This window comes from Oryctolagus cuniculus, chromosome 8 (assembly GCF_051225735.1).
Source record: "Oryctolagus cuniculus isolate XC-2025 breed Fujian yellow rabbit chromosome 8, ASM5122573v1, whole genome shotgun sequence".
Lineage (NCBI taxonomy): Eukaryota > Metazoa > Chordata > Mammalia > Lagomorpha > Leporidae > Oryctolagus > Oryctolagus cuniculus.
Genome location: NC_142874.1, coordinates 10,587,165 through 10,604,785, shown reverse-complemented (window position 1 = coordinate 10,604,785; position 17,621 = coordinate 10,587,165). Strand labels below are relative to the sequence as shown.

The 17,621-nt window shown below is 44.7% G+C and overlaps 1 protein-coding gene and 1 long non-coding RNA gene across 12 annotated transcripts in view; one reads left to right on the top strand and one right to left on the bottom strand.

The window, feature by feature from the left end:
- The window catches only part of MARCHF1 (membrane associated ring-CH-type finger 1), a 973,853-nt gene extending 957,624 nt beyond the window's left edge, over window positions 1–16,229 (top strand). For all 11 annotated transcript variants that reach the window (XM_051831701.3, XM_070047277.2, XM_051831697.3 and 8 more), the window contains one exon: window positions 12,632–16,229. In XM_051831701.3, the coding sequence (XP_051687661.3) occupies window positions 12,632–12,930 (299 nt within the window). In that variant the 3' untranslated portion in view covers window positions 12,931–16,229. The remainder of the gene's footprint in view (window positions 1–12,631) is intronic.
- On the bottom strand, window positions 84–5,004 carry LOC149124824 (uncharacterized). Its single transcript, XR_016211562.1, has 2 exons — window positions 1,467–5,004; window positions 84–280 (listed from the first exon to the last, which is right to left on the bottom strand). It is a non-coding gene; the product is annotated as an uncharacterized LOC149124824 (long non-coding RNA).
- Window positions 16,230–17,621: the final 1,392 nt, after the last annotated feature.

The window sequence follows — 17,621 nt, the reverse complement described above, 5'->3', positions numbered from 1 at the left end:
ATACCTTCTTTTAAAGTGCGAACAAGATGGCACTCTAGCAAAGACGTATTATACCAGGGTGCTTCCAAGAAGTTCGCAGGAAATGGAATGAAAATACAAGTTTATTTTAGTGCAAAAAATTTACTGCAATCCATGTATAGTTTCTTCATTACATGCATCTCATGAGCTTTGTGAAGAACCCTCGTAGCGCAGTGAGTGCCCTGTGATTTGATAGGACACGTCTGCTCCCAGGTTGACATTTCAGCCAGGCCAGGCTTGATCGTGAAGGGCGGTGCCAAGTCTGTGAAGAAAGATGTTTCAAAATCTTCAGGCTTATTCTTAACTTTTAAAATGGATGAGGGGACCGGCGCCACGGCTCACTAGGCTAATCCTCCGCCTTGCAGTGCTGGTACACCGGGTTCTAGTCCCGGTCGGGGCGCCGGATTCTGTCCCGGTTGCCCCTCTTCCAGGCCAGCTCTCTGCTGTGGCCAGGGAGTGCAGTGGAGGATGGTCCAAATGCTTGGGCCCTGCACCCCATGGGAGACCAGGAGAAGCACCTGGCTCCTGCCATCGGATCAGCGTGGTGTGCCAGCTGCAGCGCGCCGGCCACGGCAGCCATTGGAGGGTGAACCAATGGCAAAGGAAGACCTTTCTCTCTGTCTCTCTCTCACTGTCCACTCTGTATGTCAAAAAATAAAAAGCTGTTGTGGTGTAGCAGGTGAAGCTGTCACTTCTGACGCCAGCATCCCATATGGACGCTGGTTCGAATCCTGGCTACTCCACTTCCAATCCAGCTCCCTGCTAATGGCTTGGGAAAAGCAGCAAAAGATGGCTCAACTGTTTGGGCCCCTGCCAGCCACGTTGGAGACTGGATGAGGCTTCTGGCTTCAGCCTGGCCCAGGCATCCATCTGGGGAGTGAACTAACAGATAGAAGTTCTCTCTCTCTCTCTCTTCCCTCTATTTCTGACTTTCAAAATAAGTAAACATTTAAAATAAAATAAAATGGACAGGTCAGTTTGAACAGAGGCGGAAATAGGAAACACATGGCTATCGAACAGTGTGTATTTTCACTTCTGAAGGTCCCAGTTCTTCCTCGTTGGGCCCTCTGAGCCTTTGTGTAGTATCCAGCCTGAATCACAGCTGGCGCACCAGGAGAAATAGCCCGCCCATCTCTCTAGAAACAATGTTAAGTCACTAATGAGTTGAACTGAGAAATGGCTCAGGTCGGTAACATGGTAAGTTTGTAGCGTTACGAAATTAACATGTGGCCCCCTACAAAAAGAAGAAACTGAAACAATGATAAATTAGAGGAGAAAAGAAGGAGGAAAAATTGTAGAAGAGGGAGGTTTATTCCTCTGTGCTTTTTCGCCTGGATGCATCAAAATGCGAGGGAGCATGTTGCATTCCCACAGCTGCCCGCTTGGGGGCAGCGATGTGCACCTGCGTGTGCTGGCTAGGAGCCTTCCCGAAGCCCGACGGGGCTCACCTGCGTGAGGTTTAGCTTGCGGAGAGGAAGCGAGGGGTGGCAGGAGGAAGAGAGGAGACGGAGCTGCAGAATCTGTGTAGTTTCCTGAGACAGCGACAGCACCAGGTCCAAATGCTGGGGGAAAAAAAGGAGGGTTGGTTTCTGTGTCTGTTTTTTTGCTCTTATTTAACATTCACTCAGTTATTATACTGTAGCATTTGTATCAAGCTATTGTTTGTGGTTGCATTATGTATCAGTCCAGAAATGAATATTTATTTTTAGATTGTTTTTTTAAACTTTATTTTCACGATATTTGAGAGGCACAGAGACAGAGAGAGTTCCTTTCCTCTGGTTCACTCCCCAAATGACTGCAACAGCCAGGGAGGTCTGGGCCAGGCCAAGCCCAGGAACCATAAACTCAGTCTAGGTCTCCCATACGGGTGGCAGGGACCCAAGCACTTGAGCCATCTTCTGCTGCCTGAGGGAGCATTAGCAGGAAGCTGGAATCATGAGTGGGGCCAAGACCCAAACCCAGGCACTCTGATAGGGGATGCCAGCATCCCAGGCAGCGTCTTAAGCACCAGGACAAATGCCTGCACTTGTCGTATGTTTTCATTTGACAACTACAACAGTTTCTTAATTAGACTTTCTCCAGCCTCGCCTCCCTTCAGCTGATGCTAATGTGATCACAGCAAATTTGCAAAAACATGAATCTGCTGCCGTTCCTCTCTCTACTTGGCCGCTACTCTTAATGTAGAATGTGGACCCCTGGCTCTGCACGGTGGGATTCTGCTGCCCCACCAGACTGCAGTCAATTAGGCTGAACTTGCTTCCTTCAGCTCCTCGGATTTCCAGACTCTTGCTGCACTTCCTCTCCGTGGAAAATGTTCGCTCCCAGCTTCCCTCGTTCACCACCACTGCGCACACGGAAACCCTGAGATGTGTGAGCTCCCTGCGTCCCTGGCCCCGACTCAGCCTTTGCAGTCCTCCGAGAAGCGGGTTCAGTTTCTGGACTAGGATGAGTGTTGTTCCTAACACAGTGAATCTCAAGGTGTGCTTCTAGGAATAGCAACATTAGCATCACCAGAGCCCTTGTTAGACCTGCGAATTTTGACCTCCCACCTGCCTCGACCTATACAGTGGAGCCCAGCAATTGGGGCTCAAGATGCCTGCAGGTGAATCTAGTGCCTGCTAAAGTTTGAGAGCCATTGCCCTACCACGTCCCCTCCCCCCCACCCCCCCGCATCGTGCACTTAACACATGACGGCGCTCCACTGCGATCGCATGTCCCACTTCCTGTGAGTGACACCCTGAGACCTGCATTGCAGCCTCATAGATACAAAATTCAGCATTCCTGGGGCTGGTGTTGTGGCATAGTGCGTTAAGCTTCCACCTGCTGCACTGGCATCCTGTATGGGTACTGCTTTATGTCCCGGCTGCCTCACTTCTGATCCAGCTCTCTGTTGTGGTCTCGGAAAGCAGTAGAAGATGGCTCAAATGCTTGGGCCCCTACAGCCACGTGGGAGACCGAGAAGAAGCTCCTGGCTTTGGATAGGCCCAGCTTGGGCCATTGCAGCCAACTGGGGAGCAAACCAGTAGATGGAAGATCTTTGTCTCTCCCTCTATCTATAACTTTGCCTTTCAAATAAATATTTTTAAAAATTCATCCTTTCTGTGATTGTACCTTGCAGCAATGATAAGATGCTCTGCCCTACTTTGTGGTTAGTGCATTATTTTAATTGCTCATTTGCATGTCTCCCTTCTGCCCAGAGCAGGTTGGTGCCTGGGACCCAGCAAGTGGCACAGTGTTGTTGAAGGAATGATGAAGTGTGCCTGCCTTGTACCCAAGTTTTTGTAATTCCTAACTTGGCTTTTAGATTTTTTTTAAGTCTTTGTTTCCCAGTTCTGGATGAGGGCAGGATTCCAGGTCAGTCACCCAGTGGACTGTCACCCAGGTCTTCCAGATTCCCCAGTAGAAGAGCTTGGAGAGTAAAGGGTCGGCTTTCACCTATATATGAAGTAGATATATCATTTATATAAATCTTCCATTTCTTAAAGGTAATTGAAATGTGGTCATTTTTATTTCTGGTGTTCAGAGCTTTTCGATAAGTAACAGGCTATATACCTAGCAGCAGTGTCCTGGCTACTGCTGCAGAGCCCTTTGTCAATGAACAGTTCTTAGAACACAAGGCAGTTCAGATGGAAACCATCGTGACTTTTGTAAAAGGTGTCATCTGTATTTATGTTTAAAATGCACTTAGAAGCTAACTTTCCAACGTAGACATTTGAAGGGAGTGTGGACATCTGAATGAATAGTTATTTTTAATTTAATTTTTTACTTATTTATTAGAGGGGAAAGACAGTTTCCGTCCACTGGTTCACTCCCCTAAATGCCTGCATCAGCTGGGGCTAGGCCAGGCCAAAGCTAGGAGCCGGGAACTCCATGCAGGTCTCCCACACAGAGGGGTCAGGTTCTCAATTAGTTGAGCCATTACTATTACCTCCCAGTCTGCATTGGCAGGAAGCTGACATAAGGAGACAAGGCCAGACACTGACCCCAGACACTCTGATACAGGATGCAAGCATCTTTTTAAATTAAGATTTATTTATTTATTTGAAAGGCAAAGTGGGGGGCCGGCGCTATGGCTCACTTGGCTAATCCTCCGCCTGTGGTGCCGGCATCCCATATGGGCGCCGGATTCTGTCCCGGTTGCTCCTCTTCCAGGCCAGCTCTCTGCTGTGGCCAGGGAGTGCAGTGGAGGATGGCCCAAGCGCTTGGGCCCTGCACCCCATGGGAGACCAGGATAAGCACCTGGCTCCTGCCTTCGGATAGGCACGGTGCGCCGGCTGCAGAGCGCCGGCCGCAGCAGCCATTGGAGGGTGAACCAACGGCAAAGGAAGACCTTTCTCTCTGTCTCTCTCTCTCGCTGTCCACTCTGCCTGTCAAGAAGCAGAGGAGCTGCGATTCAAATCCACACTCTGATGTGGTAGTGGGCATCCCGAGGCATGGCTTCACCTGCTACACCACAACACCCACTCTGGCACGAGCCTGTTACCCAATGTCTTAGCCACAAGACCAAACGGCCACCCAGAATTACTAACCTTCCTTTGGCATGGGGACTGTGAGTGCTGATCCTCAGTGTACTTTTAAAGTTGTTGAAGAAAAGAACATAAAAGTCAACATATTTAAAATCCATCCTGAAAACCTTCAAAAATCTTTGAAGAGGAACAAATCATGCTTTTTCAAACATAACTGAGGTTGAATATAAAACAGCAAAACCATTTGAGCAATTATGACAGTACTGGAAGGAAAACATAATGCTTCATATTTATAAAAAATGGTTCTTTTAGATTATGCCTGATGCCGGTTAGCCTCTGACCTTACTCTTTTCCCCCGCTTTCTCCTGTAACATGGGGGGAAAAAAAAAACTGTTGCTTGGAACTTTAACCCTAAATTACCTTGCTACTAACTCTAACTTGGACAATAATTGTTCTCCAGCTTTATCTGTACATGATCTAGAATAATGTTTCAATATACTGTTTTTTTGTTTTTGTTTTGTTTTTTTTTTTTTTTTTTTTGGCAGGCAGAGTGGATAGTGAGAGAGAGACAGAGAGAGAGAGAGAGACAGAGAGAAAGGTCTTCCTTTGCCGTTGATTCACCCTCCAATGGCCGCCGCGGCCAGCGCGCTGCGGCTGGCGCACTGCGCTGATCCGATGGCAGGAGCCAGGTACTTCTCCTGGTCTCCCATGGGGTGCAGGGCCCAAGCACTTGGGCCATCCTCCACTGCACTCCCTGGCCACAGCAGAGAGCTGGCCTGGAAGAGGGGCAACCGGGACAGAATCCGGCGCCCTGACCGGGACTAGAACCTGGTGTGCCGGCGCCGCAAGGCGGAGGATTAGCCTAGTGAGCCGCGGCGCCGGCCTCAATATACTGTTTATGTTATAAACAAAACACAAAACTAGAGGCTGAGGCACAGACATTTGGCCAAGGAGTAGACACCGTATCCCACGTCAGAGTGCCTGGCTTCAGTACTTGCCTCTGGTTCCCGACTCCAGCTTCCTACTGAAATGCACCCTGCAGGATGGAGTGTTGACTCAAGTAATTGTGTTCCTGCCACTCACGAGGGAGACCTGGGTTGAGTTCCCACGTCATGGCTTCAGCCTCAGCCCAGGCCTGGTTGTCAGAGACATGGGAGTGAACTGGCAGATGGGAGCTCGCTCTCTCTCCCTCTTAGATGGATAAATAGATACATAGACATATGACAGATACGGAGAGGTAGAAATAAACAAAAAGGTGACAACAATTTACTAAAGATACTATAGGTGCAGTATAAAAGCTGCATTGAGAAAAAATGCATACCCCACCAGGGACTACCATATCAAATTGATTGTGTGACACTGATTCCCTGGGGAGCCCCTAAGGTCCTGCAGGGCAAGGTCCTTCCCTCATCATGCAGAGAGCAGTTGGCATTAGGAGAGGCTCAAATATTTTTGCTGTCTGTGGCTGATTCCAACAGATAAGAACCACCCAAATATAACAAACACTGGCTGGAGCTAGTTGTCAAAAGGCCAAGGTTCTTGATCTGCCCTAGTCACTGGTTAGTTATCCTGAATAAAATAATGAATCACGCTGATGGCCAGTTTCCTCATTTGTGAAACTGAGAAATCAAGCTATCTTCTGAATTCTTTCTGTGATGGGTTTTCCAAATCTTCATGAACCTGACCTTGCATCAGATAAATTGAAATGTGTTTAGATAAATAATGCACATACCATACACCTTAACTCAGTGATTATTACCATTAAAATAAGTTAAGGAAGAAGTTAAATATCTTAAAAAATTTGATGTTTTCCTTTAAAAAAAAAAAAACCTGTTTATTTGAAATGCAGACACACACACAAGATGGTCAGAGAGATCCCAACTACTGGTTAATTCCCCCGAATCTCTGCAGCACCCAGGGCTGGGTCATGCTGAAGCCAGGAGCCAGAAACTCAAAGCAGGTCTCCACATACAGGGCAGAAACGCTACTGCTAGAACTGTCACTGCTGCCTCCTGGGGTGTGCATTAGCAGGAAGCTGGAATCGTGGGGCTGGGACTGGAAACCAAGCTTCCATCATGGGACGCAAACTTCACAAGTGGCATTATGACTGCTGCACTGAACCCTGCCCTGTTGCTGGTTTTCAATACTTTGTCCAACTGAATAGGAGAAACGAAAGAGGAAGCCATGCCCTGCCTCAGTATCCCAGCCAGCCCCGTACATCACCCATCTTCACACATCCTATAACTCTGCATAACCTAGGCATCCTGTAAAGATAGTCCACCTTTCCAGAGATGCATTTTCTAGATGTGCACTGTTCTTACAGCTGTGCAATGGGGCACTTCTCTTCTGTGATTTGAAAAGGCTTTTAGATAGACTCCAGGTATCTCCTATCACATGATCTGCCACACACACGTGCAGTAGACTCCCAGACATCAATTGTAAAAGCTGGAAGGGACCTTGGGGATCTTTGTTTTTTAAGATGAAGAAATAGGTAATGTGTTTGATCTTCAACTATATTATAAATTCCCCCCTGGGATATTCTGGCTTATCCAATTTGACTTAAAAGCAGAGGAGAGATGTTACAGGACACCTGCATCCGTTTCTACCTTGGAGAGGGCTGGGGACTTTATCCCAGTGCCAAGGGAAATTCATTTTCAGAGAAGCAACATAGCTGGAAAGTAAATGAATAGGAAAGGGTTCCAGAGGAAGTGCAGTGGTCTGGCTGGCACTCATTGGGCTTCTCTGCTCCCGGATTAAGGTTTTCACTGACTGGAATCCAGGGGTGGGCTGAAGTCGGGTGAAGTCAGAGAGGTATTCATGGAAAGCAGCAATGATAGCTCTGTTGGCCGGCACCGCGGCTCACTAGGCTAATCCTCCGCCTTGCGGCGCTGGCACACGGGGTTCTAGTCCCGGTCAGGGCGCCAGATTCTGTCCCGGTTGCCCCTCTTCCAGGCCAGCTCTCTGCTGTGGCCAGGGAGTGCAGTGGAGGATGGCCCAAGTGCTTGGGCCCTGCACCCGCATGGGAGACCAGGAGAAGCACCTGGCTCCTGCCATCGGATCAGTGCGGTGCACCGGCCGCGGCGGCCATTGGAGGGTGAACCAATGGCAAAGGAAGACCTTTCTCTCTGTCTCTCTCTCTCACTGTCCACTCTGCCTGTCAAAAAATTAAAAAAAAAAAAAAGCTCTGTTAATCTGCAGCTTACTCAACCACAGATGAGTACCACTGAAATCTCTCAGTAAGAACAACCACAGCAATTTACACCTATAAACATTTTCTTAGGTGCTGTCCATTCATTGTTTCACACTAACAGCCTATGAGTTGATAGTCCTCTTACCTCCATTTTTTCCCCAGAAACCTTTTAAGGAATATAGACTTCATACATTTCATGATTCCAACTTTAGGAGCATAGTGGTTGTTCACACCATGCCTTCCCTCCCACGCTCCCTTCGCTCTTCCTTCTCCCTGGGTGTGGTAAATCTCTATCAGAGGGGAGGTTTTAATCAGCTCTTAGCATAGTCTCATGCTGACCTCCTATCCTTCAAGGAGGCCTATGCCTAGCACAATATTCATCCATGCTGCCACATAAATAATTCATACAGTCTTCTGTGTGAGCACACATCTAGCAGCAATGACTCACCAGGCAATTGGGGAGCCCTGGGCATGTGGAGCTGCCCACAGTGACGCCCCCAGATAACCAGCCACACCCATCATCCTCCCACACAGCCACAGTGTTTTCAGTCCCAGCACACAGGCTCCCAGTCCTAAGTACCCAGCCTCCTGTCCAATACCCCTTCCAGACTGGGGTGTCTCCTCGCTGCTGGTTGTATGGACACAAGCTGGTACAGCTGTTGCTTATGTCAAAATTGGCACCCACTATCTCTCAGCCAGTTTCAGGACTGCCGTTCCTGGTGGCTGGGGAGAGAGAAATGTACCCCCCCCCCAGGATGGCAGGTATAATGTTGTCCCCACATGGCTCCAAGTCACACTCACACCAGGCTCTTCCCACAGCTGTATAACCAGTAGCTTGGGCTGTTGCAGTCTGGTCTCGTCTCACTCTCCAAAGCTGGTGCTGAGGCTCTTGGCTACTGGGGTCCTCCACACAGATAGTTACCCTCTAATTTGCATGGATTTTCCTCTGCTGTTTTTAAGCTCTTCCTTCAGATATTCTCTCCACTTTTTTTAACTCTCTTCCCCTTGACTACAGCAGCACGCTCCCTCTGTATTCTGCTATCTTAGATCCACTGGTTCAGTACCCAAATGGCCAGTCAGAGCTGAGCCAATCCCAAGCCAGGAGCTTCTTCCAGGTCTCCTATGTGGGCACAAAGGCTGCCTTCTGCTCTCCCAGGCTCAGCAGGGAGCTGATTCAGAAGCGAAGCAGCCAGGACTTGAACAAATGCCCACATGGGATACTGGCATTGCAGGTGGATGCTTAACCTACTATGCCAGAGCACCAGCCCCCTGAGCATCTTTTTATATGCCTATTTTCTATATATTTCCTTTGGTGGGGTTAGTCAAATCTTTTGCCCATATTGTATAGTTTTTCTCCTTAAATGTTGAGCATTTTTGTACATTTTGGGTACAAGTCAGATCTATGCTTTGCAAATTATTTTCTCCATGTGTGGCTTATCTGTCCTTCCTCCCTTTCCCAGGGAGATGGAGACAGAGTTCTCATCTGTTGGTTTATTCCCTACATGCCTGCAATGGCAGAACCCAGGCCAGGGCCAAAGCTGGAAGCCAGGATGTCAATCTAGGTCTCCCACACAGATGGCAGGTACCCAAAGACTTGAACCATCCCCCTGCTGCCCCCCAGGGTCTGCATGCAAAGAAACTGGAGCAAGAAGCCTGGAGCCAGACACCTGGACATCTTAACTGGTACCTTTACTGCTTAGCTAAACACTAATCCTTATTATTCTTTCACCAATACCACACTGTCTTGGTCTCGTGTGTAGGCTTGGAGGATTTAAAAGACAGTGTGACGCAAGAGGATAAAACAGGGAGGAACAGCAAGTAAAACCTACCCTTCACTGGTTCATTCCCAAACGCCTGCAACAGACCAAAGCCAGGAACTCCATCCAGGTCTCTCACATGGGTGGCAGGAACCCAAGTACTTGCGTCATCATCTACAGTATCTCAGGCCCATTAACGGAAGCTGAATCATAATAGAAACTGAACCCAATGCTCTGATACAGGATGCAGGAAAACCCAAGTGGCAGCCTAAGCCACTGTACTACATCTGCTCTGTGTAGCTTTATAGTAGGTGTGGAGTGGGACAGTGTCTATCCTCTGACCCTGTTCTGCTCCAGTGCTGCGTTGACTTATCCTGGTCATTTGACTTTGCACATGAACTTCAGACTGTTAAGACTACACACAGGCAATTTTAACTGGGATAGTGTTGAATCTATAGCTAAAACTCAAGAACTGATCCCTTGAGTATAGCTGTCTATGTGGATTACTTTCTACTTAATTAAAATCACTTTTATAGTTTTCTTCTTAGATATATTTTGTAGGGTTTGTACCTAAGGTTTCTTGGTGATGGCTTTTTCATTTTTACTGGTACTATTATTGGTATAACGGTAACATTTGTAGTTCTAAGCTCTTGTTCAATGTTAGTGAGGAAGCAACTTATGTTTGTATATTGATTCTTGTATTCCACAACCTTGCTATGATTATTTTAAAAAACCAGTGTTTTTAAATTCGGAGACTGTTCACAGGTGCTATTGCTGTAGAAGATAGTTTCTTACTCCCCAATCTGTGTACCTCTCATTGTTCTTGTGTTACTGCATCAACTAGTGTGTGATGCTGATTAGGGGACAGAAGAAAGGCCATCCTTAGCTAGTTCCCAGTCTTGGGGAGAAAGCTTCTTGATTCTCAAAGGTAAACATAGTGCTTACTTTTTCCCCCCGAGAGCGAGGAAGCACTAGGCATTCACCTCACTGAGGTAATTCTGTATGCCAAGAGGCTGACAGTTCTGTTCACCACGGATGACTTAAAAAAAATTGGATTCTGTCAAATGCCTTTTACCTCACTTACTAAGTTTTCTTCTTTCATTTGCCCTTGTGTGGAATACTGTGGAGTTAATTAACCAAAGACTTATTCCAGATATGTAAAACAGAACATTTAAAAGTCAGTTATAGTATATTATGTATTATCAATTTGCTAATATTTGAGAATTTTTGTGTCAATGTAAAAAGACATCTATCTTACAAGGTTTGATTTTGGTATTAGGTAAGACTAGCCTCAGCATGTCCCTACTTTAATTTTTTCCAAACATTACAAAAAAATCCCCTAGCCTTCTGTTTGGGATGGACATTGTTGATTTGATTCTTCAGATGTATTGTTCTCTTTGTGTGAGCTTTGACTAATGATATTTTCAAGTACTTCCACTGGCTGGGATAAATATATATTCAAGATGATTGTGAAGCAATTTAACCATAAAGTTCTTACAAATTAGGTACTGGAAAACATTTCTTACTCAAAGCTTCCAGTAAATTCTACTGCGTTTATTTAATACACTGCAGAATTCTTCAGAATCAAATACTGAAAGGAGCACAAGAATTTTAGATCATCATTGTCAACAAAACAGGAAATTAGTGAGACATCTACAGCCGGGAGGTTTTTCATGTCAGGAACACAGTTCCTTTTAAGTTCAGAGAGCATATTTTCTAATATTTCAAAGGACACGTTGGAGCCACAGTATTTTAAAAACGTTTACTTGCATAGTTCAAGGGAGTCAGACCTCAAAAAAATGTCTGACTCGCCAAATGAGAACAGGTCCTTAAAGAAGCTATTTTAAAAGCCACCATGGTTGGCCAGCACCGCGGCTCAATGGGCTAATCTTCCACCTAGCGGCGCTGGCATACCAGGTTCTAGTCCCGGTCAGGGTGCCAGATTCTGTCCCGGTTGCCCCTCTTCCAGGCCAGCTCTCTGCTGTGGCCAGGGAGTGCAGTGGAGGATGGCCCAAGTGCTTGGGCCCTGCACCCCATGGGAGACCAGGATAAGTACCTGGATCCTGACTTCAGATCAGCGTGGTACACCAGCTGTGGCGGCCATTGGAGGGTGAACCAACAGCAAAAGGAAGACCTTTCTCTCTCTCTCTCTCTCCACTCTGCCTGTCAAAAAAACAAAAACAAACAAACAAAAAAACCACCATGGTTACTAAGTTTGTTCACAGCAGAAAATTTTATCACATAGCTGGTCTGGTATATATTCATGTGTACTACGGATGTCCCAAATTTTCACTGTTGTACTTCTAGAAATCTGTAAATAAGCCTTTTTTTCATAAACACTTTGAATTATTTTTATTAATGGTGATGGTAATTAAGAGAAAATATTGATGTGCAGGAAAATAATCATTCTCACAGGCAAAGTATAAGATTTCTGAAACAAAGGACTAAAATCCTAACCCTTTTGTTTGTTCTCCCACCTCCTCCCCACCCCATTCCTTTTAGAAGGAGGTGGAGAGGGGATCTGGATAAACAGGTCCACAGTATCTCCAGTGACTTTACCTTTAAAGGATTTCAAATCCTCATTCTTTGCCTTAAGTGTTTCGGAGAAGATAGTGAAAACACTTAACTATAAGGAATAAATGCCCAAAGTCTAATAAAATCACATCTGAAAATTACAGTAGCTCTCTGATGCTACGAGACAATTTAAGAGTGGCAGGTGAGGTCAGTGCCGCGGCTCACTAGGCTAATCTTCCACCTGTGATGCCAGCACCCTGGGTTCTAGTCCCAGTTGCTCCTCTTCCAGCCCAGCTCTCTGCTGTGGCCTGGGAGTGCAGTGGAGGATGGCCCAAGTGCTTGGGCCCTGCACCCCATGGGAGACCAGGAGAAGCACCTGGCTCCTGCCTTCGGATCAGCGCAGTGTGCTGGCCGTAGCAGCCATTTTGGGGGTGAACCAACGGCAAAGGAAGACCTTTCTCTAACTCTGTTCAAAAAAAAAAAAAAAAAAAAAAAAAGGTGGTAGGTAGGTAAGAAAATGTTTTCATGTCATTTTAACAGAGTATTTTAAAGGCATTAACCCAAACCAGGTTATAACCCTTAAGAATTGAACAATATATTCCTTATTCATATAACTTAGCAAGCAGGATGGTCCTGTAACAAGCTCCATTGACAAGTTGGTGAAAACATTCTCTTTTATTTCAAAGGTGTCCTTGAATGGCCATTTTGGACAAAACTGGTTGTCGTGGCCATCGGCTTCACGGGAGGCCTCGTCTTCATGTACGTCCAGTGTAAAGTCTACGTTCAGTTGTGGCGCAGGCTGAAGGCTTACAACCGGGTGATCTTTGTGCAGAACTGCCCAGACACTGCCAAAAAGCTGGAGAAGAACTTTTCATGTAATGTAAACACGGACATCAAGGACGCTGTGGCAGTGCCTGTGTCACAAACGGGGACAAACGCACTGCCATCTGCAGAGGGCGGCCCCCCCGAAGTTATACCAGTCTGACAGAATGACCGGCCCGGAGTTTCTTACTGCAGGATCTCTCTCTAGCCCCCAGCCACTACAAGTGACAGAACTGATCCTGAATTATTCACTCCATTTATCTCCTCTATTCAGAGACTGATTTTTCCTTCTTTGCTCAAAAAGGTAAAGGAGAAAACATAACCGATGATCAGGATCTCATGAAGCAGAGCCTAGAAGTGTAAGGAACGTGACAAGTGTGCTAGAGAGTGACTTCCAAGACAATTAAGAACCAACCACTGGTGCAAGAATGCTTTTAGGCAGAGGTCAAGGATTACACGGACACAGACACTCTTCACAGTAGCAGGGGACAAGTTCAACAATACAGACTTGAATTGCGATGTGTTTTTCTTCTAGGGCCTTGGAATGTTAACTGTCCTATTTGGAAATAACATTTCATTTTATACCTGAAATTGTCTGCATTATTCCTCAGTCACATTGGAGGCAAAGTTGGAGGATGCATATTTTGATTTCTTTTGACAGCTAATGATTTTAGGGCTGTTGTCAAGTCTGGTTATTTCTGACAAATGCATGATTTTAAAATAGATAGAATACACATCTGAAGATATTAACACTTTGATTTTCAGGTAATTTGGGGGTTTAACAGTTAAATACCCACAGAAGTTGAAATCAACTACCAGGTAGGTCCTTTATTTTAAATAATGTGGTCCCTCTAATGCAGTGCTATACAGAAATATAAGGCAAATGCAGGTCATAATTATGAGTTTTAATTTCTTAGTAGCCCCATTATTTAAAAAAGTGAAACTACTGTTTTTGTTTAACACTATGTTACTTCAACATAAAAAGTTCTAGAGTCATTTCTTCAAGATCTATATGTATCTTATGGTACATCTCAATTTGGATAGCACAGCCCTAAAATTAGATACTGAGCCTCTGCTTCACTTAATAAATATTTCAGCAAAACATTTTATTCCAAATTCTCACAAATGATCTTACGAAGCACTGAGAAAAAAAATCTAACTTGAAGAATTATTTCTCTAGAGGGTAAGAAAGAATTCAACCAATCTGTGAAATTGTTTGCTTCACTGAAGCCCTACTGAGAGGGAATATTTTTGGTACACACTTGTGTTAATAAGGGTTCTTTAATCCATATAAGGTGTCAAGTTGACAGAAGAACAAGAACCTAGACCCCATGTTAAAAAGCTGACAGTTCTTCTCTTGTAAGTAACAAATTGAGTTATTTAGGTTTCACGGTTATTGTGTTCTTTGCATAGTCATGTAAATTGAAGTGTGAATGATCTTGTGAGCTCTATTAATTATAGATAATGACTTGTCAAAGATATCCTACACTTGAAAAGGTGATTTGTTTCTGTTAGCGGTCATATTTATTATTGTGACAAGGCACGGATGGCCGTAAGCACCAAAGCATGGGTATGGCGTGGGTGCACTTTGTAACTACCAGTGTGATTGTTATTCAGATGATCATACAAAAAGGGGAATAAAACCTGTCAATGAGAAAGATGGTGGGTATGAATCAGTGGCTGACAATGAGTCCAATAGTCCCAATTTCTAGAAATAAAAAGGTAAACTGTCAATTTTGTATGTGTGGCATGTGTGTTTTCATGTATATATGCAAAACAGATGTTAAGGTCTTCGGTCAGGAAATGAAAGGCATGTAATAATAAGGGCATATGGAAAAACACTGGAGTAACTAAATGGACAAAAAGCACTGTACAAAATGTGTGAATCCCCTAAACTTTGTATTAACGTCTTAAATTTTCATTTTAAAGACTCAAATTTTTAATACCATCTTTGGATGATTTAACCATGGCACCACACTCAAGCAATTAACTTTCTTGCTATTTTTTCCTAGACTTTTTCCTAATCCATTTTTCCTGTGGTTTAGCAACAGGCAACACGTTGCTTATAAATATTTCCCAGGAAGAAGGCTAGTCGCCAGTAAACAAGAAAATATTGGTTCTTTTGCTTGCTCTAGGAGGGAAGGGATTAATCACCTTAATTACCATAGAAAATACTGCTTTAATTCTGTTCAAACCTAAGCAAGACAGGTAAGTGCGTAGCTCATTTTACAGTAGATGACTGGCTAAAATAAAACCTTATTTATCAAGGGCTACACTTAACCCTGGAGAACATTTCTAGAATGACAAAGATAAGCACTTTGCTGTGTTGATAAAACATAACATGTATTCTAAAACTGTAACTTTCAATTAGCTTTGATAGTCAAAGCCTATCATTTAAAAAAAAATCAAAAAATCCACTGCCAGGAAAAAAAGGGCTTTCTTGGAAAGGATGTTTTGTGTTCACACAATCTGAAATCACTGCAGGCATTCAAAACAATGTTGACACCTAGTGTGGGAATGGTACACCTGCCCTTTCAAACAACAGATTTGTCTTTTTCTGAGTCAGTTACAAACTGCTCTGCAGAATGAGATGTGTTTGCTTTGATTACATAAACAGGTGAAGAACAGATTCAAGAATGAGCTTACCTTCCTGTTAAAAAAAACCATGGCTTTTTATAACTGAGGAATTATCAATACCAAACACCACAGGCATTCATGCTGTTTTTTTATAAGAACTATTACTTTTGTTGCATAAAGATCCAATTGTAAAGAAATGAAATTCCAGTTTGAGACAAATTAAGGAAAAATTAAGTTGTATCCATTGAGGATACAACTATTCAGAAATATAAAGATTCTCCCAGTGTTCCAACAGTGACACTCTGAGCTGTTGTGACGTGATTACAGCCCTAGAGACGTGGTTCTCAGTTCTACCTTGGGCCTTCGGTATCATCTGTTGTTTGGCTGGAAAGCAGCTCGCTGGCCCACTGACATCAAAAAATTTAAGTCGTGGGAATGAGATGGGAGGATTCCATCTGCCCGTTTACCTGTCTTTGCCATAAGTATTTTGAAAATTGTAGAGGTCTAAAAACTTTGCTCGGTGTTAGGGTAGTTGCTATGTAATTCGGTGAGGCCTACACTTTAAGAAACATGAAAACTGTTTTCTTCAGTCAGTCCAATGGTGCTATTTTACATATCAATACAGTTGGAAAGAAATACTGTTATTTTGGGCTGCAGCATTTCCTCTACAACTGCTGAAAGCCCATTTTGAAATTGGATAATGCGATGAAACAAAGAAGGAAAAATTATTTTAACCGTGTATAAACTTGGGACATTTGTACTTTCGGTTTTACCTAATTCTTTCATTAACAATCTGTTTGTGAATAATGTGTGTAAGACAAATTGAGGCAAAGAATAATTATCTGTGAAAGACTTTGTATATTAAACAAGTGATCCAAACCCTGATTGCGGTTTCTATACTTTTTTCCCCCAAACAGACTGAAGTTTCTGCCCATTTCTATCTGCAACATTCAAATACCTGACAAAAGCTTTCATAATGCTTTAGGTTTTTAAGCAGGTCTGAACATACTTGGTAATGGAGAAAGGCTAATTAGTAGGTTTGTCCTCAAATAATTACAAGGGGAAACCAATGGACATGCAATATTCGATTTTCAAGACATGCTTTTAAAAAGGAAAAGGAAGGAAGTCACAAGTGTAATCTAGAGGAAAGACTGTCAACAGAAACGAGTAGCATTTTTCTACTGAGATTCAGACAGTTCATGGCTAAACACACATTACGAGAAGACCATGGATTCTCTTTCTAACCCAAGTTTGTTGCCCAGAAGCACCCTAGGCCAGGCTTGGCAATCAGGGGTGGGAAAGGAATGTGTTTTTTCTCTGCACTGCTATTTGAATGAGCTCTTTGTCTCTGACCTTTCAGCCTTCTCCCACCCCCCAAATCACAGCAAACGCTTCTAGATCGTTAATCAGTGTCACTGGGTTTCAACTAACGATCCCCCACCAAGTATCGGGATAGATTACCAAGTGTAAAGAAGGGAGAGGTAAAATAGAGGGGTAGCGTTTAAGCGCTGACCTGGAGGATGAGCAAACAAGTATTGTCAGTCTTGCAAAAACTCGGGTGAGGGGGTGGCGCTGTGGCTTAACAGGTTAAAGCCATGGGCTGCAGTGCTGGCATCCCATAGGGGGCGCTATTCGAATCCCTGCTGCTTCACTTCGAATGCAGTTCCCTGATAAGGCACCTGGGAAAGCAGCAAAAGACGGCTGAAGTCCTTGGGCCCTGTACCCACATGGGAGAACCAGAAGTTGTGGCTCCTAGTGTTGGTAGGGCCCCGCCCTGGTCGTTGCGGTCATCTGGAGAGTGAACAAATGGATGGAAAGCTCTCTCTCCTCTCTGCCTTTCGGTTAAGTACATCTAAAAACAAAAAGCTGGAAAAGCGGGCAGAGGAAAGGCTAACTGCAGAAGTTCTGAACAGGAAATAGCGAGCAAGACTGACAGATGAAGCCGGTCAACAAACAAGCTCTAATGTGAACCCCATACTTACTCACAGAGATGAAAGATGGACACACACAGTGCCGTCTCTGCATTCTGTCTTGTCCCACAGTGGGAGACAAACAGAAAAGCACTCAGAGGACCAGATACTGCGACAGGAGGGAGGGGTGGGCCCCTGGTGCGGGCCATGAAATGCACACTGCAGCTCAGTCGTGTCACAGCCCGGAGGCACACAAGCTGTGGCTTCCTCAGAACCTGCCAAGTGAGGACAAACCTCTTTTCTGTGAAAAACAGGCAAGCAAATGTCACCCAAGCCGCCCACATCCTCACTTTCCTGGAGAAAGTCA